Source organism: Monodelphis domestica, chromosome 5 (assembly GCF_027887165.1).
Source record: "Monodelphis domestica isolate mMonDom1 chromosome 5, mMonDom1.pri, whole genome shotgun sequence".
Classification (NCBI taxonomy): Eukaryota; Metazoa; Chordata; class Mammalia; order Didelphimorphia; family Didelphidae; genus Monodelphis; species Monodelphis domestica.
The window spans coordinates 1,969,907-1,991,253 of NC_077231.1; the positions used below are offsets into that span (position 1 = coordinate 1,969,907).

General features: G+C 41.1%; 1 protein-coding gene across 7 annotated transcripts in view; it reads left to right on the forward strand.

Annotated features, from left to right (window-relative positions):
• Positions 1-21,347, forward strand: part of DNM1L (dynamin 1 like) — a 69,718-nt gene that overhangs the window by 43,908 nt on the left and 4,463 nt on the right. For 2 of the 7 annotated variants that reach the window (XM_007502554.2, XM_007502552.2), the window contains 6 exons: positions 1,129-1,284; positions 6,967-7,056; positions 15,842-15,934; positions 18,026-18,082; positions 18,948-19,025; positions 19,280-19,312. In XM_007502554.2, the coding sequence (XP_007502616.1) occupies positions 1,129-1,284; positions 6,967-7,056; positions 15,842-15,934; positions 18,026-18,082; positions 18,948-19,025; positions 19,280-19,312 (507 nt within the window). The remainder of the gene's footprint in view (positions 1-1,128; positions 1,285-6,966; positions 7,057-15,841; positions 15,935-18,025; positions 18,083-18,947; positions 19,026-19,279; positions 19,313-21,347) is intronic. The other 5 variants (XM_056797381.1, XM_007502553.2, XM_007502556.2 and 2 more) reach the window with 3 other exon arrangements.

Here is a 21,347-nt window from a genome sequence, read left to right on the forward strand (position 1 = left end):
GAGTTGCTGTGTGACAAATACATGCTACATGTTGTTTTATATCTAGCAAATCTTGCAAGCTTGGAGGAGATAGGTTTTAACAAATTTCAAAACACAAACCTCTGTACTGCTGATAAAAATACCTTTTTGGGTCCAAAATATCATCCAGAAGCCAGTAGACTCCATGGGAAATGTTCCCTTTAGGGAGTTATCCAGGGGTATCATGTCTCCCAGGAGACCGATACTATATGTCTCATCCATTTCATTTCTATAAAAGCAGAAGTGGGGAATACAAATATTGCTACAGCACTTTACTTCAGTTACCAAATGGACCCTTATATCTTATTACACGTAAATCAAATCAAGCAGTCAGAGGGAGTGGGGCAATGAAAATGCCTTAAAATCAATTAGTATTTTGGTTATTAAAGTCTCCAAAGGTTGTGTACAGTTTGGTGGACCAGTTTGCAATGTGACAAGTAGCATGGTACAAATAAAGATAGTAAGAGGGTAGACAGGAACTATATTCAAAACTCATTTCTTCTTCTTTGATACTATTTGGAGGGGAAACAAAACTGAAAAGGGCTAACATCAACAAAAACAATAGAGTCTAAGGGGCACCACCTTCTGCCCCACGTGGAGGGGCAGGAGCATCCTGAGTATATCGAGCTCCACTTAAGATATACTGTTGTGGGGTATTTGGTATGAGTTAGCATTTTCCCGATTTCTATTCCTAGAATAGTTATCAGTCCTAAGGTTTCCTATAATTTCTATAATCTTTGTTATAGTTATTATTTCTATTATTTTTTCTGTAGTTGTTATTCAACTGGGTATTATTTCTCATTGTCTGGAACAAATTTCTAAAGTTTATCATTTTGTGGCCCTTCTTCTCACAGAAGTGGCAGGTAAGGGTACAGTGTATTTTAAAATGAGGCCAGAGGTGGGGAGGAGGGTGTGTGTGTAAGTATATGAATGTATATTTACATACATATATTCTGTACACCCACACACACATACACACACACTGAATAAAATATGGTTGGACCTCAAGGAAAAAAAGAAACAAAAAATATAGCTTTTCTTTTTGCCCATTAAGGACTACATCATATGAGGTAGACATTTAAATTCTTTTTTAAAATATGTTTTTTTCAGGGACCCCGTCCTGCCTTGTTTGTGCCTGAAGTTTCATTTGAATTATTAGTAAAGAGACAAATCAAACGGTTAGAGGAGCCCAGCCTTCGTTGTGTGGAGCTGGTTCATGAAGAAATGCAAAGAATTATTCAGCATTGTAGCAATTATAGTACCCAGGTAAGAAGTAAACATTTAAATGGAATCCTTAGTAAAAAGACTCAGTTCTACGAAAGTCACAGAAGTTAGGATACCAGTTGTCTGGACCAAGGACAAGAGAGGGCTACAAGAAAAATGACTGCAAAGTTATGAGTTGATGTAATCATTCTGGAAAGAAGTTTGGAATTAGAATTTTTAAAAAGTGGTTAAAATTCCCACACTAAGATTGATCCCTCCACTTAGGCATGTACAAGTATCCCCTCCCCATCGGAACTTTGCTCATTGAGGTTTTGCTATATCACAAGTCAGGGTAAGAAATTAAATGGGAACTTGGGGGAGTTTTGTGGAAGCAACAGATAACATGCAAAGGCCAGAAGATGATACAGAAAAAGTTTAGAAACTCAGAAATGCATACTTAAATTAAAATTAACAATTAGATACTGTGAACACCCCATGAAAGAAAAAAGAAAAATTCAAAATTCTTTCTCCCACAGAAGGGGACAGTCAAAATTTTACGCAGATTTTCCAGATTATGGGGGTGCCATGCCCCTAACCCCCACAATTGTGGAAAGGATAACTGTACTACACAGGTAAAACTCAGAATTAGAGTAGTATAAAGATATTTTATTTTACCAATCACATGTAATAACAAATTTCCACATTGTTAAGATACATATTGTCTCCCTCCTTTCTTCCCACCCCGTCCTGGATCTGGCAAGCATTTCAATCGGGGTTATATGTATGTTATCACACACATATATTACTCATTTTATATAAGAGAATGATCTAAAACCCAAACCCCCATCCTATACCCATACAAACAAATGACAAATCACATGTTTTCCTCTGTGGTTCTGCTCCCACAGTTCTCTAGATATGGATACATTCTTTCTCCTAAGTCCCTCCGATCACTGCATTGTTGTTAGGAGCAGTCAGTTACATTCAGTTGTTGCTACAATGTTTCACTTCCTGCACACAATGTTCTCTTGGTTCTGCTCCTTTCATTCTGCATCAGTTCATGGAGGGCTTGCCTGCTCTCTCTGAAATTGTCCTGTTCATCATTCCTTATATATAGCACAGTAGCTTTCCATCGCCATCATGTACCACAACTTATTTGGTTGTTCCCCAATTAGTGGGCATCCCTTTAATTTCTAATTCTTTGCTACCACAAAAGGAGCTGCTAACAATATTTTTGTACAAGGAGGTCCTTTCCCCATACAGAGTCAGAATTTATTACAATACTTATGGTTTTATGGTAACTGGATAGAGCCCTGGACCTGTAGTCAGGAAGATCTGAATACACAATAGGTCTCAGATACTTAACTAGATGTTTGAACTAGACGTCACTTCCCCTTTGTCTGCCTCAGTTTCCTCATTTGTGAATTGGAGAAGATAATAGTACGTAACCCCTCAGAGTCGTTATGAGAATATGTGTGCCAGCCTGGAAGTGCTATACAAGTGTCAGAGCTTTATTGCAGCAAAGAAGTAGAAACTGTGATGCCCTTTAATTAGGGAATGGCTAAATAAGTGGTGATCCATGAATGCAGTGGAGCATCATGGTACCATAATAAAGGATCAATTTAAAGAATTCAGAGAATCATGAGAACGTTTATAAACTGATGAAAAGTGAAATAGAACTGAGAAAATAATAAAAATAATAACTACAGCATTATAAATGGGAAACAATTTAAGCCAAATTAAACAAAAAAAACCCAAACGAATCAATTTGACCTAGTAGAAGAGGTGAAAAAAACTCTCTTCCCCTGTCATTTATTGAGGTAGAAAAACATTGGATGGGGAACATTACAAATACCATCCAACTCAGTTTATGTGCTGGTTAGTTCTGGTAAACTTTTTTCCTACTTTCCAAATTCTCTATTACATGAAATGGCTTTCAGATTGGAGAAGGTATTTACTTAGAAATTGTTTGGTCATTTCAGTTGTGTCTGACTCTGGGTCCATTTGGGGTTTTCATGGCAGAGATACTGAAGTGGTTGGTGATTTCCTTCTCCGACTCATTTTACAGAGGAGGAAACTGAGGCAAACAGGGTTGGTGACTTGCCCAAGGTTACACAGCTAATGTCTGAGATCAAATTTGAAGGCATGAAGATGAGTTTTCCTGGATCCAAGCCCAGCTCTCTAGCCACTGTACCACCTAGTTGCCCTATATTTAGAAATAAGCTTATGTAAAAATGAAAGATGGAACTCCCCAGGAAAAACTACCAGAGCCAGATGGGCTCAGAAGTGAATTCTAGCAAACATTTAAAGGACAATTAATCCCAATACTATATAAACCATCTGGCAAAATAAGCAAAGAAGGAGACCTACTATATTCTTTTTATTGACACAGCTATGGTGCTGATACCGAAGCCAGGAAGAGCAAAAAACCCCAGAAAATTTTAGATCAATCTCCTTAACGAACATACATGCAAAAATCTTAAATAAAAATGTTAGCAAAGAGACTCCAGCAAGTTTTCACAAGGATTATTCACTAGGACCAGGTGGAATTTATACCAGGAATGCAAGACTGGTTTAATATTAGGAAAACCATCCACATAATTGACTACATTCTAACCAACAGAAATCACATGATTATCTTAATAGATGCAGAAAAAAGCCTTTGACAAAATACAACACCCATGTTTATTGAAAACACAAGAAAGCACTGGAATAAAAGCGCCTTTCCTCAGAATAATAAGTAGTAATCTTTTAATAACCTTTAGCAAGAAATAATAACACATATCGATGATCTCATGAAAATAAAGGTGGGTGGAAGATGGGATCTTGTGCTTGTCTCTTTTAGACAAGCTACTCTTTCTCTGTATGTGCATGTCTTTCTGCCCCCATTGTCAATCTTTTTGAACAAGTGATTTTAAGTTATTAGAATAAATTACTAAATAGTTTCATTTCATAAAAAAAAATCAGCAAGTATCATCTGCAATGGGGATAAACTCGAAGCCTTCCCAATAAGATCAGGAGTGAAACAAGGATGCTCATTATCACCTCTATTATTGAACATTGTACTAGAAACACTCACAGTAGCAATTAGAGAAGAAAAAGAAATTGAAGGTATTAAAATTGGCAATGAGGAGACGAAGCTATCACTCTTTGCAGATGATATGATGGTTTACTTAGAGAATCCTAGAGAATCAACCAAAACGCTAGTGGAAATAAATAACAACTTTCGCAAAGTTGCAGGATACAAAATAAACCCGCATAAATTATCAGCATTTCTGTGTATTTCCAACAAAACTCAGCAGCAGGAGTTAGAAAAACTTCATTTAAAATTACTTGACAATATAAAATATTTGGGAATCTATCTGCCAATCTGTTATATGAATACAACTGTAAAACACTTCACACAGATAAAACTAGATCTAAACAATTGGAAAAACATTAACTGCTCATGGGTAAGACAAGCTTATTATAATAAAAATGACAATCCTACCTAAATTAATATACTTTTTCAGTGCCATATGTATTAAACTACCAAAAATGATTATATAGAACCAGAAAAAATAATAAAATGCATCTGGAAGAACAAACAATCAAGAATATCAAGGGAACTAATAAAAAAATATGAAGGAAGGTGGCTTAGCAGTACCAGATTTCAAAATGTCCTACAAAGCAGTAATTGTCAAAAGTCTGGTGCTGGCCAAGAAATAGAAGAGTGGATCAGTGGAATCGATTAGGGGTAAATGACCTCAGCAATCTAGTGTTTGATAAACCCAAGGATCCTAGCTTCTGGAACAAGATCTCACTATTTGACAAAAACTGCTGGAGAAATTGGAAAACAGTATAGCAGAAACTAGGTGTTGGTAAGGGGAAATTTTAGGGTTATGACTTAATCTAAATTTAATTGGTCGCCAGGGAAAACCCTAAATGAAATACCCAAGTCAGTTTGGAAATTTTATGGTGCTTTAATTAATATAGAGGGAGGGAATTAAGGAGAAGAGAGAGGGAAGGGGTATAGGATTTCTCCAGCCTAGCCTGTGCCAGGGGGAGTTCAAAGACCTCCACCATGAGGTCTTCTCAGAAGATTAGGAGCTTCCTAAGAAGATAGTGTTTTGGAAGGTAAAGGAGAAAGGAATCAGTCTAAATTCCAAGAGAGCTCAGAGAAGACGCCTCACCTGAACTAGGTTATGAAGCTTCCCCCAGTAATGTATCAAGGACACTCACTGCCAAATCTGGACGATAGCTGTCATCACGCCAAGACGCTCTGCACGCTTCTGCAAGCCACCGATCTGTGCAAAGAGCCCAGAGAGAGAAAGTGACGCCAAATATATAGACCATGTTTACATCACTTTCCTGCATCTCACATGTACCATGGTAGCTTAAGCTTGACTTAGGACAGCCCAGGGGTCTGTCAGTTGTTTCTGATTTGTCATTTGCTAGCACATATCTGTCATATGCCATCCTTCTCAATACTTAATCCTTAAGTAGGGGTGTAGACATTCCTGTTTTGTTAGACTAAGCAGGGCAGAGTAAATCTAAAATTCACAGTGTAGACTAATATTTCACAGCCTATACCAAGATAAGATGAATATGGGTGTCTGTTTTAGACATAAAGGGTGATGCTATAAGTAAATTAGGGGAACATAGAATAGTTATGGAGAAAAGAAGAATTTGTGACCAAACAAGAGATAGAGACCATTACAAGATATAAAATGAATAATCTCAGTGGTATTAAATTAACAAGTTTTTATAAAAAAAAAAAAACTAATGTAAACAAGATTAGAAGGAAACAACAACCTGGGGGAAAATTTATGTCCAATTTCTCTCATAAAGGTCTCATTAATCAAATAGAGAGAACGAAGTCAAATTTATAAAACTACAGGTCATTCATTCCCCAATTGACAAATGGTCAAAGGATCTGAATAAGCAGGTTTCAGGTGAAGAAATCAAAGCTGTCAGTCATCATATGAAAAAATGTTCTAAATCCCTCTGCATTAAAGAAATGAGAATGAAAACTACTCTGAAGTACCACTTCTCCCCTATCAGATTGACAAAATTGACCAAAATAACCCCAACTGACAAATGCTGGCGGGGCTGTGAGGAAAAAGGTACAGTAATGCCCTGTTGGGACCTTGTGAAAAGCTTTTTGGAACTCTACCCCAAAAGCTCTTCAACTGTTCGAACACCAGCATAGAAATCCAAGAGGACAAAAGGCCACACTTCCAAAAATATGTAGTGCAGATTTGCATGTGTGGCAAAGACCTGGGTCTGTGAATGCTCTGAGAAAGGAGGAGCCCGCGGGGCACATTCGTATGAGTTGCTACAAAATGAGATGTACAGGCCTGGGCAAACGAAAGATTGAAAATAACAATCATGTCAAGACAACCAACACTGAAAGCTTTAGGGCTCTCATTCCCATGGTGACCAAACAGTCTCAGAGGCCTCCCATCTCTTGACAGACAGTTTAGGGTCTTGGTTCTGATTGGGACTTTGGTGACCAGGGCAGGGGCAGGGCCTATTTAGGCAATTGTTTTTCTTGACTATATATGTTTGTCACAGGATTTTTTCCCTCTTGTTTAATGATGGTGGTAGGGGGGAGGAGCCAACATGAAGGCAGGTAAAGGAGAGGGAGCAGATATACCCACTTTGGAGAATTTTTTTTTTTTAAAGAAATCTCATCTAATTTGATGTTCCTTCAGATGTTCAGGAATTAAAGGTTGTTCTCCTCTTCTCTCTGTTTGAATTTAGGAGTTGTTGAGGTTTCCCAAACTTCATGATGCCATAGTTGAAGTCGTCACTTGTCTTCTTCGGAAGAGGTTACCAGTTACAAATGAAATGGTGAGCTTGCTTTTCTTTGATGCCTTGTTTAGTGTTGTTTTTAAGTGGTTTGGGTTTTTTTTTTTTTTGAGTGATTATTTGTTGGTGAAATAGTGACCATAATGAAGTTAGCTAGGGCTCATGCTAACAATATTTAAAAAAATTTTTTTTAATTTGGTCAATTTCAAACATTATTTCTTGGTTACGAAAATCATATTCTATTCTGCCCTCCCCTTCCCATAACCAATGTGCAATTCCACTGTGTATTACATGTGACCTAATTAGAACCTATTTCCATACCATTGATGTTTGCATTATTAGAATGTTCATTTAGAGTCTACATTACCAACCATATCGCCCTCAACCCATGTAATCAAGCAGTTGTTTTTCTTCTGTGTTTCTACTCCCACAGTTTTTCCTCTGAATGGGATAGTTTTTTCTCGTAGATTCCTCCAAGTTGTTCACGATCACTGCATTGCCACTAATGGAGGAGTCCATTACATTCGATTGTACCACAGTGTATCAGTCTCTGTGTACAATGTTCTCCTGGTTCTGTTCCTTTCGCTCTGCATCACTTCCTGGAGGTCTTTCCAGTTCACATGGAATCCCTCCAGTTCATTATTCCTTTGGGCATAATAGTATTCCATCACCAACAGATACCATAATTTGTTCAGCCATTCCCCAATTGAAGGGCATCCCCTCATTTTCCAATTTTTGGCCACCACAAAGAGCGCAGCTATGAATATTCTTGTACAAGTCTTTTTCCTTATGATCTCTTTGGGGTACAAACCCAGCAGTGCTATGGCTGGATCAAAGGGCAGACAGTCTTTTAGAGCCCTTTGGGCATAGTTCCAAATTGCCCTCCAAAAAGTTTGGATCAATTCACAACTCCACCAGCAATTCATTAATGTTCCAACTTTGCCACACCCCCTCCAGCATCCATTACTTTCCATAGCTGTCATGTTAGCCAATCTGCTAGGTGTGAGGTGATACCTCAGAGTTGTTTTGATTTGCATCTCTCTGATTATAAGAGATTTAGAACACTTTTTCATGTGCCGCTTAATAGTTTTGATTTCTTTGGCTGAAAACTGCCTGTTCATGTCCCTTGCCGATTTATCAATTGGAGAATGGCTTGATTTGTTGTACAATTGATTTAGCTCTTTATATAAATGTGAGTAATTAGACCTTTGCCAGAGGTTTTTGTTATGAAGATTGTTGCCCAATTTGTTGCTTCCCTTCTAATTTTGGTTACATTGGTTTTGTTTGTACAAAAACTTTTAAATGTGATGTAATCAAAGTTATTTATTTTACATTTTGTGACTCTATCTATGTCTTGCTTGGTTTTAAAGTCTTTCCTTTCCCATAGTTTTGACATGTATACTATTCTGTGTTCACCTAGTTTACTTATAGTTTCCTTCTTTATGTTCAAGTCATTCACCCATTCTGAGTTTATCTTGGTGTAGGGTGTGAGGTGTTGATCCAAACCTAATCTCTCCCACACTGTTTTCCATTTTTCCCAGCAGTTTTTATCAAATAGTGGATTTAGGCCCCAAAAGCTGGGATCTTTGGGCTTGTCATAGACTGTCTTGCTGAGGTCACTTACCCCAAATCTTTTCCACTGATCCTCCTTTCTTGTCTCTTAGCCAGTACCAAATTGTTTTGATGACCACTGCTTTATAGTATAGTTTGAGGTTTAGTACTGCAAAGCCTCCTTCCTTCGCTTTTTTTTTTCATTTCCCTGGATATCCGTGATCTTTTGTTCTTCCAAATGAACTTTGTTATGTTTTTTTCTAATTCAGTAAAAAAGTTTTTTGGTAGTTTGATGGGTATGGCACTAAATAAGTAAATTAATTTGGATACGATTGTCATTTTTCTTGTTAGCTCATCATACCCATGAGCAATTGATGTTTTTCCAATTGTTTAGATCTAAGTATTTTATATTGTTTAGGGTGATTTTAAATGGAATTTCTCTTTCCAATTCTTGTTGCTGAGATGTGTTGGAGATATATAGAAATGCTGATGACTTATGTGGGTTTATTTTGTATCCTGCAATTTTGCTAAAGTTGCTGATTATTTCCACTAGCTTTTTGGTTGATTCTCTAGTATTCTTTAAGTAGACCATCATATCATCTGCAAAGAGTGACAGCTTGGTCTCCTTATTGCCAATTTTAATCTCTTCAATTTCTTTTTCTTCTCTCATTGCTACTGTTAGTGTTTCTAGTACAATGTTAAATAATAGAGTTAATAATGGCCATCCTTGTTTCACACCTGATCATATTGGGAATGCGTCTGGTTTATCCCCATTGCAGATGATGTTGACTGATGGTTTTAGATAAATACTGTTTATTATTTTTAGGAAAGACCCTTCTATTCCTATACTTTCTAGTGTTTTAATAGGAATGAGTGTTGTATTTTGTCAAAGGCTTTTTCTGAGTCTATGAGATAATCATGTGATTTTTGTTGGTTTGCTTGTTGATATGGTCAATTATGTGGATGGTTTTCCTAATATTGAACCATTCTTGCATTCCTGGTATGAATCCTACCTGGTCATCGTGAATAACCGAATAACCCTCGTGATGACTTGCTGGAGTCTGTTTGCTAATATCCTATTTAAGATTTGTGCATCTATGTTCATTAAGGAAATTGGTTTATAGTTTTCTTTCTCTGTTTTTGACCTGCCTAGCTTTGGAATCAGTACCATATTTGTGTCATCAAAGGAATTAGGTAGAATTTCCTCTTTGCTTAGTCTGTCAAATAGTTTGTATAGTATTGGGATTCGCTATTCTTTGAATGTTTGATAGAATTCATTTGTGAATCCATCTGGACCTGGGGATTTTTTCTTAGGGAGTTCTTTGATGGCTTGTTCAATTTCTTTTTCTGATATGGGATTATTTAAGAATTCTATTTCTTCTTCTGTTGATCTAGGCAATTTATATTTTTGTAAATATTCACCCATATATCACCTAGATTGGCATATTTATTGCCATATAGTTGGGCAAAATAGTTTTTAATGATTGCCTTAATTTCCTCTTCATCTATGATACTGCCAATTTGGTTTTCTTCTTTCCTTTTTTTTATTAGATTGACCAATACTTTGTCTATTTTATTTATTTTTTTCAATATACCAGCTTCTAGGCTTATTTATTAGTTTAATAGTTTTTTAACTTTTGATTTTATTAATTTCTCCCTTAATTTTTAGGATCTCTAGTTTTCTTCTGGGGATTTTTAATTTGTTTGCTTTCAAGTTTATTGATTTGCATGTCCAATTCATTGACCTCTGCCCTCCCATATTTGTTAATATATGAACTCAAGGATAAAAATTTTCCCCTGAGTACTGCTTTGGCTGCATCCCATAGATTTTGAAAGATGTCTCATCATTGTCATTGTCTTCAATGAAATTATTAATTTTTTCTATGATTTGTTCTTTAATCGATTTTGGGGAATTATTTTAATTTCCAATTAATTTTTGATTTGGCTTGCCACCTGCCCTTACTGATCATTATTTTTAATGTGTTATGATCTGAAATGGTTGCATTTATTATTTCTGCTTTTCCACATTTGTTTGCCATGTTTTTATGACCTAGTACATGGTCAATCTTTGTGAATGTACCATGTGCTGCTGAAAAGAAGGTGTATTCCTTTTTGTCCCTATTTATTTTTCTAAGATTTCATTGACATCTTTTCTTATTTATTTTTTTATTTATCTAGATTTAATAGTGGTAGGTTCAGGTCTCCCACTAGTATACTTTTAGTATCTATTTCCTCCTTCAATTCTAATAGTTTCTCCTTTAGAAATTTGGATGCTATACCATTTGGTGCATACATGTTGATTATCCCTTTTATCAAGATGTATTCACCTTCCCTATCCCTTTTAATCAGGTCTGTTTTTATTTTGGCTTTGTCAGATATCATGATTGCTACTCCTGCTTTTTATCAGTTGAGGCCCGATAGGTTTTGCTCCCAACCTTTATTTGTAACCTTGTGAATGTCCACCCGCCTCAGGTATGTTTCTTGTAGACAACATATGGTAGGAGTTTCGATTCTAGTTCACTATATTTGTTTTTGTTTTATGGATGGGTTCATCTCATTCACATTCAAAGTTATGATTGTCACTTGTGTATTCCCCAGCATTTTGATATCCTCTCCTAGTTTTGTCCTTTCTTCTTTTGCTATATCCTTTTAATCCAGTGGTTTGCTTTTAATCAATCCCCCTAATCTCCTCCCTTGATATGCTTCCCTTTCTAGCCCCTCCCTTTTTTTGTCCCTCCCCCCTTAGTTTTCCCTACTCATTTTCCCTGTAGGATAAGATAGAATTCAATACCCCAATGGATCTAGATGCTCTTCGCTCTCAGAACTGATTTTACTGAGAGTAAGGTTTAAGTATTATCTATTAGCACTCTTCCTCTCCTTCTCACAAGAGTATTCCTCCCTTCCCCTTCCCATGTGTATCATTGTGTGAAAAAAGATTATCCTATTTATTTTATTTCTTCAAGTATCTCAGTGCCATCTTGGATTCCCCCCCTCCCTGTTTCCTTTTTTGTATATCATCTTATTATTATTATTAGCTCAATATCTTCCTGTGAATGATTCCTCTAATTACTATAATAGTGAATATAATTTTTGAGAGTTACAAATAACATTTTCCCCATATATTAATATATATAATTTGATCTAATTGTAGCCCTTAAAGAAGAGAGTTTGAATAAAAAAAAAATTCCCCCTTATTCTTCTCTTTCTTATTTACCTTTTCATGTTTCTCTTGATCTTTATGTTTGGATATCAAAGTTTCCACTTAGTTCTGGTCTTTTCTTTACAAAAACTTGGAAATCTTCGATTTTGTTGAATGCCCATACTTTCCTCTGGAAGTATATTGTCAGTTTTGATGGATAGGTGATTCTTGGTTGAAGACCCAATTCTCTTGCCTTTCTGAATATCATGTTCCAAGCCTTGGGGTCCTTTAGTATGGAAGCTGCCAGGTCTTGTGTGATCTTGATTGGTGCTTATGGGTCTTGTGTGATCTTGATTGGTGCTTATGGTATCTGAATTGTCTCTTTTTGGCTTCTTGTAGAATTTTCTCCTTAGCTTGAAAGGTCTGGAATTTGGCAATTGCATTCCTGGGAGTTGTCTTTTGAGGATTTAGTGTAGAGGGTGTTCTATGAACTCTTTCAATGTCTATTTTGCCCCCTTGTTCAAGAACATCAGGGCAGTTTTCTTGGATGATTTCTTGTAGTATGATGTCAAGGTTTCTGTTTATTTCTGGCTTTCCAGGTAGACCAGTGATTCTCAAATTGTCTTTCTTTGCTCTGTTTTATTGATCTGTCATCTTCTCAGTGAGATATTTTATGTTTTCTTCTCTATTTTTTTTCTTCTATTTGTCAGTCTTTTGACTTTGCTTTATTAATTCTTATTGTCTTGCAAGGTCATTGTCTTTCAATTTCCTAATTCTGGATTTTAAAGACTGATTTTCCTTTTCAGTTTGGCCTATCCTGCTTTTTGTGGCTTCCAGCTATTTCTCCACTTGGGAGTTCTTGTCCTTTAAACTGTTATTTTCTCTTTGAACTATTTCCCACTTTTCTTGCCAGAAGGCTTCCATTTTTTTGATAAGCTCCAAATTAAATTCTTCAAGAGCTTGTGGACAATTTCCATGTTTTTTGGAAGGTTTTGGTGCATTTATTTTAATTTCTTCTATTTACTCTGTAGCCTTGGTTTTTCCTCCATACAAATTTTCCAGGGTCAATCCCTTCTTGTTTTTCTTGGAGGGAGGTTGTTATTCCTGCGCACAATTTGACATCACTGTGGAGGTTTTTCCTTCCCTTTTTAGTCAGAAATCTGAGTGAGATGGGCAGGCTCTCTGTGTACGGAGTTAAGGAGCAAGGATTTTGCCTGAGGCAAGCTCTCAAATCTCCACAGCTTCTGCTTTTTGCTGCCCTTCTCTGTGCTATCTTCCCACGAGCACCCATGGTCTGCACTCTTCAGCCTGCTGAGATTTCAGGCTTAGCTGCTCTCAGGGGTAGGTCTTTGGTGGTCTCAGTGAGCTTCAAAGGACCTAGAGGAGCTTCTCACTTGCTCTAGAGGTGCCCCTTGCTCACTCACTGATTCTGGCACACACTGGCTCTGACTCTGACTTGGTAGCTGGTGTGGGGGTGCTTGCGTTTTGGTGGGAGCTTTTTCACCCCTTTAAAGTGTGGAAATGCCCAAATCCCACATACCTTCAATGCTGCACCCTACTGTAGAGTCCCTTTGTTCTCATGAATTTGGGTTTTTTGATCTTTTGAGGTAGTCTATATCAGTGGGTGCTGAAGAGAGGAAGAATCCTGCGTCTAGACTGCCGCCATGTTTACCTGGGTCGTGCTAACAATATATCATTTGCATTTTTAAGTTTATTTAATTAATTAATTTTGAATATTTTTCCATGGTTTCATGATTCGTGTTCTTTCCCTCTCCTCTTCCCTCCCACAGCCAACGAGCAATTCCACTGGGTTTTACATGTGTCATTGATCTGGACTTATTTCCATGTTATTAATATTTGTAATAGAGTGATCATTTAGAGTCTATATCCAAAGTTCTTTTCAAACAATGTGAATGTCACCAGTCCTCCTTTCTGTAGCCTTATTTAATGAAAAATCTGAAGCTTTTAATCTTAATAAAGGTATGCTGTGTGTATAATCTATATCTTAACTGCAGAGAAACATTTAAATAACTTTTTGAGCAACTTCCATTTGTTTTCTTCTGTCAGTTTAAAATTATATTTCAAGGTTGTCTGTGAGAGCCCTATTTTTTTTTAAACCAACATAGTATTTTCCCCTCAAGTATCGGAGTAACTCTTTTTCTGAAAGTCTGGTCTTTCTCAACACTCCACAGCAGGATCAGGTGCTATGTGACCTCTTCCTATCCTGAGGGCTTAGCAGTATTTAGGCACCAGCCCTGCTCTTCCCTGAAACTTTTTTGACAAAATACACTTTCATATATTTTTTAGAAAAAGGCTCAGAAATGTCTTTGCTGGTAAATGTCAGAGCTAAGAATCGATCTAAGGTTTCCTTAAGTCCAAGGCCAATGATCTTTAACAACAGTACAGCTAGCTGATCAAGATATGTCAGCAGCTTTACTTGCGCCCCTCATCCCTGTTTGGTGAATACTGTCCTGTCCCAGAGATTCTGCAGGAAAGACAGTCTGGAATCAGCTTCCCCATCACAATGTGAAATGGGTCTTTTGGCCTTTCACAGGTGCAAGTGAACATGTTTTCTTATTTACACCTTATTGTAAAAGTGGAGCCAAGTAGAAATCGGCCTGCAATAGGGAGATGTTTGACGTTTTCATCTCAAAATTGTACATGCTGTGTGTGGAACTTTGATACGAAAGTGCTTTTTTAAAACAGACTTCCATTGTTTTCAGCCGTGAAACATGGCGAGTGCTGAACTCCACGATGTTCATCTTGTTAGTCAATGTCCATGACTGTTTAGAAACTGAGATGAATTAGGCCCATTTGATGCAGCAGGTAGAAGGACGACTCCTTCTGTCCAGGGAATTGGAAAATGAGGATTTGTCCAAATTTCTCTCAGCCATTTTAGTTCTTTATTTGCTAGTATCCTCCTGTAAACCAGTGATTGCTCTAGAGGAGGGAAAGAACACCAGTGTGAAGACCTTTTATGTCTAAAAGAGATTTATTAAGGAAAATTGTTGACATGGAGCCAGAGATGTGAGTGGGATTGTTCAGGGGGCCAGCTGTGCCCAGATCGGTGTGGTGTGGCAGCTCTGAAGACAGCTTCCTAGCCTTCCCTTTTTGTATTGGAAAGAGCCCATCTCTGAGCTATGCCCTTCTGTTGAGGAAGTATTATGTCATCTATTTCTTCCCTTTGCTTGAAATAGGGATGAACCTAGCAATCATTTCTGTGAGCCCAGACAGACACTTCCAGGCTTGTGATTCCATTGGTTATTGGGAACTCCCAGATGAAGAAGCTCCCTTGACCCCCTCTCTGTACCCTATAATCATAAAGAATTGCCTGGTGCCCTGAGACTTGCCCAGGGTCAAAGGCAGGACCTGATCCCAGGTCTTCTGTCTTTGAAGCAGATTCAGTCCACTGTCGTGCTTCCAGCCATCCATGAAATTGTTCTTGGGGAAAAGGTGGGGGGAGAGGACTTACCTGGTTTAAGGGGTGAAGGTAAAAAACAGCAAAGGACACATTGCCAAGTGAGGGGAGAAACCTCCAGGAAGTTCTAGCTTCTCGGTTACCTGGCAGTGCCAGGAGAATGGCCTTGACTTCTCTCTTCAAGTTCTTACTGGGAAGGCTTTGACCCTCAGAGACCCGAGCGAGGTGCTTACGAGTTTTTTCCCCCTTAAATTCTTTATATGTGAAATGTTTGCTCAGGTCACATGGCAGACAACTGAGCTTTGAATACATAAAGATATCGATACATAAGAACATGTGTGCAAGAGTACATGCATGTCTGGAGTCTGTAGCAAGAACTATTAACTCGTTTGCCTTCTTCAGCATGAGGAAGGCAGGCACTTGCTGTTAGGAAATCCTGAGAAGCCAAACCGTATCCTGGCACATAAAAGGACACACAGAACAAAAGGGACCAGCCACTATGGAAAACACTGGAGCAGCTCAAGGTGTGCCAAGGGGCTGAAATTCAAACGTGTTCTCTGACAAAGGTTTGAGTAATTGGAGGCAAGAGTCCTCTCCAGAATATAGTGGTCTCTGTCATTCTGAACGGTTGGTGGGCGGACTTAAAGAGTTGCTTCTCAAGTTAAAAGTGGATGAGGGTCTTCGTGATGAAGCCCCTAACTTCATTTTTTTTTCCGTAGGTCCATAACTTAGTTGCAATCGAATTGGCCTACATCAACACCAAACACCCAGACTTCGCGGATGCCTGTGGGCTCATGAACAATAACATCGAGGTAAAAAACCTGGATTTTGTTTGTCCTTGTTTTTCTTTATCTCCAGAATTCATTGTGAACTTGATTATGTTGGGAAGTTGGATTGCTTTTGAGTTTAATGGGAGAAATGACAGTTGCATGTGGAGGTCTTTGGGCTACAGAGCTCCAGCAGTTCCAGAAATTGGTGTTGGGCAGGATGTAGCCTGCTGTGCATGCGTGTAGACAATAGGCGTTGTCTTGGGCCTCTCTGGGTCAGTTCCGTGAAATCTGTTGCAGCCGAAACCTGGATTACTCATTCCTCTGTCCCAGGCTTCAGAACCTTTTCTTCATTCCCACTTCCTCTTTGATGTCCACCCTCTGGATCACGAGAGCATCTTTTATAGCTGTAGGAAAAGACCATTTATTCTCCCAAATCATACACCAGACCAAAGCAGTTAAATACAGTGAGTAAAATGGAATTTGCTAAGGCGGTTGTAGTGAGCTCTGGAAGCTGCCCGGAGCTGGTTATTTTGGCTTCCTCTTAGCTTGAATGTCCAACTCCTACCTCTCCCCATTGGTCCCTGAATCCCTTTTTTAGGACACGCATCAGCCAGATCTTTGTCCGATCCATTTTCAGCCGGCTGGCAAGCTCTCCTGATGCTTTGGGGACCTGCACTTCCAGCACTCACCAACCCCCCCACCCCCTCTTTATAGCACAACAGTTGGAGTTTTAAAATCCTCCTTTTAAATGTTTTCCATTTGGGATGAAAGGATTCAAATCAGACGTTGGACACAAAGTGGGGGACATGTCCCAGTTTCTTGGTAACTGGGGAGAGCAGAGCACTCAGAGCTAGCGGTGAGATGGAAGTGTGTCGAGGGGATCTCATCCTCTCCCCCTCCTGGAGGGCCAGCCCAGTTCGTCAACATTCCCCACATATCAGAGTTTGCGTCAGTGAATGTCTGAACGTGGATAAAAAGAAAGTAGGCGGGGCATATCAGGCTTTCTGGGATGGACATGGGGCTGGACAGACAGGTAAAGGGAGAGGCTAGGAAAAACTGGTCAGAACTTAGAGTAAGAATGAGATTTAAAACTATGATGATCTACCTTTTCTATGAATAAACTTTATAAAATTAATAACTGGGTAGATTACCCACATGGAAGGAATGGAAGAAGAGCTTGTGGGCAAATAGATAGAATGCAGGCCTGGAGTCAGGAAGAAATCTGCCCTTAGACACTTAGTAGCTGTGGGACTGGGCAAGACAGTTAACCTCAACGGCCTCAGTTTCCTCATCCGTAATGATCTGGAAAAGCCACTTTAGTATCTTTGCCAAGAAAATTCCAGATGAGGTCATGAAGTTGGACATGAATGAAAAATAAACAACAGAAGATCCTAGACTTGAAACTGGAAAGACGAATGCCTCTAGACTTGGCCTGGAATAGTCCATCCTCTGTTTTCCCTGAGGCATCAGAAGGATAGGATGGAGCTCGAAGGGTCTTTAGAGCGTGCCTCGTTGGGTCCCTTCAGCACTTAGCATAGTTCTGGCACTTGGCAGACCTTAAAATAAAGACTGAGTGCCAACGAGCATCGTGGAGAAAACGTTTCTGCTGTGTCACCATCGTCATCCACTCAGTAGGCTGTTCCTGTCCCTTTGGGTATTTGATGAAATACTCTCCGCCGGAAGGGCAGTCGGTCTTCCTTTTGTTTTAAACACACGGACTGAGAAGATCCCTGAAGCAAGGCGTTTGGAGCTGGCAGTGCTTCCCGAAACAATCCAGATCCTCACAGTCGTTCTAGCCTTGCTGCCGGGGCCACGGTAGTGACGAATGGTCACAAACAAACACGTAGGGACAGCGATGAGCCTGATGACGTCCTACTGAGGGCGTCACTCACGTCACTTGCTGACACAAGAGGCCATCGCTGGGAATCTGGCTCGGCAGAGATCTGGTTCTTAAAGTGTCGCCTGCGTTGTCTCTGGGTAGTTAAAGGACCACATGATATTCTGGTTAAACCAGGAGGGCTTCTGCCCCAAATGAGCTACAGCTGCTACCTACTCCTAACAACCTGTCGAGGTCATTTGTGACACCAGCGTCACTTTACCATCCAGGCATAGTCATATTTTTTGGTTTTATAGGAGCAAAGGAGAAATAGGTTGGCAAGAGAGTTAACTTCCACGGTGCCACGGGACAAGGTAAGACAATTCTGCTTTTTAAATGTGTCCTGCATGTAGTCAGTTGGATTCGTTGGGTTGGTCCAGCTTAGTAATCTGAAGCCATTTAAAAGCTGAAGCAGAAAGAGATTTTTGAGCAGTTCAGATTGTAAGACTCGAAATAGATTCCTCCGTTCAGTACACCAGAGTGACTCGATGTAAACATTCTGCGAATTGCCAGGCCTTGAGCTCTGAAACCTTCATTGTATTTCCATGGACGAGGAAACTGGGCATCAGCAAGTTTCCTGTTGCCCCTGAGGTGGTCTCTTACGGCTGAATGACGCCTCTGGGCAGGGCCGGAGCTCCAACGGGCACTCCTCTGTAGCTGAGCGGGGCTGCCTCCAAAACGTAAATGCAGAAAGATAGGATTAAGGAAACCTCTGAGACCGAACATGGCGGGCTGCTTTACACGCAGACAAACCCGATTTGTCCATGTTGCCGGTGACACAACTTCAGCTTTCTGAAGATTAGTGACACTCTTATGACTGATCTCTCCTGTGACACAGAAAGAGAAAGACTATGGCTCCAGGTTATTGGACCCGGAACATAAGACAGATGTGGGAGGGGCTGTTGGTCTCCCTAGCAAAAAGCTGCTCTGTCATTGCGCCCCCCCGCCCCCGCCCCCCAATTCTTTCTGAATTTGATGCTCCTCTAGTATATACATGTCATCCATGTAACAGAAACGTGCTTGACCATTAATGACGCCCTGGGGAGTAGAACCCAAACAGTTAGAAAGCCGTGGCTTATTTCTGCTTTTCATACTTATGTGGCTTGATAAAAAGTACATTTTGATAGACTAACATGGTAGCATCCTTGATTTTTTTCCTGCATTTCTTGCTCTCTTTAGTCTTCTAAAGTTCCAGGTACTTTGGCACCTGCCTCCCAGGAGCCCTCTGCTGCTGCTTCTGCTGAGGCTGATGGCAAGGTCTGTTCTGATTCTTAATCTGCGCGCGCATGCCCTATTCTCGTGTAGTGCACAGTAGTCCCTTGCAAAGCCGTGGATCCCCTTAAGGTGGTGATAAAGTGTTCCCTTGGAGCCGGTAGGGGTTATCTGGGGGTTCTGGACTCGGGCCTCGCTCCACGCTCCCCCGACAGAAAGAAGACGTTTGTCCTTCAGAACGTTGGTCTGTTGCTTTAAGCTGCTGATGTCAATGGGCTGTTCAACATGTCTCTTAACAGTTAATTCAGGAGAGCAGAAGAGAAAGTAAACATGTGAGTCTCCTGCCTCAGTGGCAGTGTCTGGTAGCTCACGGCTGACACGGCCTTCCCAAAGAGTCTGTCCGTGGCGTTTGTCCCCGTTCCCTTCACTGTGTCTCCTCTCACTCACGGCACGCCCGCTTGTCTGCCTTCTGGGAGTGCCAGGAGCGTTTCAGAACGTTCTACAGCTCCCAGGTAGACTAAGCACTTAGCGACAGGCGGTCTTGACGTCGTTAGTGGAAAAGAGCGGCTTGCCCGCTTTGGGCCCCATCCCTCGCTTTCTCTGCTTCTCGTCCTCGGGAGGGGAGACGGGCGCCCCCGCATCTCCTTTGCCATCTCTGTAGACATTCCTCGTCCTCTCACGCCTTGTCTCAATTCTGTGCCTCCTCCAAGGGACCGGCAGAGCCTTTGAAGCCCTTTGGGCACTCTTTGGACCCCGAAGCTGCTTGGCTTATAGTTATAAATAACCCACAGGCATTTAATTACTTACGGGCCCACCACTGCGCTAGTGTGCCAGCGAGGCTGTTAAAAACACGGCATGAACCCCCCCTTTGGGAGGTTACCTAAGGTAGCTGGGAGGGGATGGCGGGTGTAAAGAAAGGCAAGGCCACTTTGGCATGACGGTGCGCTTAAAGGGGACGCACATTCGAGCAGGCCTCGGGCAAACAGGGCGGTGTCATCCCAGCCGTGTTTAGCTTGGATTGTTCCTCGCCTCCAGAGCGCCAGCCTGGACGTAGGGAGGAGCCCGTTCTGCGCAGTCGCCTTTTTGTCTTTAAGGAGAAGGTCCATGTTTGCTCAGAATTAGAGGCCCGAAGAGCCGTTTGTATTTGATTCTAGAGGCACCCGAGCTCCTGGAGCGCGAGTAGGGACGCGGCCCGGGCAAGCTCGTGCCAAAGGGGAGCCACTTGGAAAAGCGGGTGGAGGAGACGAGGGAATGTGGCCGATGTCCGGGGTCAGGGAGACTGAGGAGCAGCCTCGTAATCGGCCACCGAGGGGGCCGGCGAGGGCCCCGTTGACGCTTCTTTCCCCTGTAGCAGTGCCTTTCCTACGGGGCAGACAGAAGGTAGGTTCTGAGCAGAGGGCCCGGCCCCCGGCCTTCAGCAGGGGAGAGCTGGAGGAGAAACAGTATTTCCAGGTTCTTCGGAGGCCCTTCCCTTCGGTCTTAGAATCAGTTCTGAGGAAAAAAGAAGGAAGGCCGAGTGTCGGGTCCGAGGCAGAAGAGCGGTTAAGACAAGGCAATGGTCCCACAGCTAGGAAAGGTCTGAGGTCCCATCTGAACCTAGAGTCTCCCCATCGAGACCTGCTCTCTCTGCTGAGCCACCAAAGCAAAGGCTTTTAAACGATGTTCACCAGTGTGTGTATTGCCTTCATTCACGCATCATTATTGTTTCACACACAAAAATGGGGGTCCCTTGGCGCCTTTGGCCTGCGCGACCTTTGACTAAAGGCCCCGACGGGCCAAAGTGAAGCTATTTGAGGACACTGTTTAAGCAAGACGGGCGGTTGTTCCCCCTTCCCCGATTCGATGTGTGTGCAGGTCCATCACTGCCAGAACAGTGAGGCGGAGCGAGTGTCAGTAGCTTGCTGCACCGCACTGACGGGGCAGCCCCACTGATCTCGCGTTCAGTGGACGCCGTTTGTTGGCTTCTCCCTTTAGAGCGAGCTCCCTGAGGGCAGGTCTGGCTTCCCTAAATAAACAGGAACTGGCCATAATGAGCAGTCAGGAGGGAGGAACAGCTGAACCTCTTGGGGAGAAATGAAGAAATATGCAATGCAAAATCACTCGTGCCAGCTGTGGCTGATGTGGGTCTCCGCATCTTTGAGGGGTACAACAGGCTCGTGACATTGTTGACTCCCCAAAGACACACAGAGCTGCTCAGAGCAAAATCAAACTCACGGCTATCATGCAGGCCAATCATGTCAGAACGAACGCTCGGGGCAGCCTTGGAAGGGCAAAAGCTTCCCCAAAGGCATCAGGGCCGGTAACAGAACGGAGGTGGCCGGTCCTACACGCGTCCCAGTGGGAGCCGCCCTGGCGTGCACACTGACG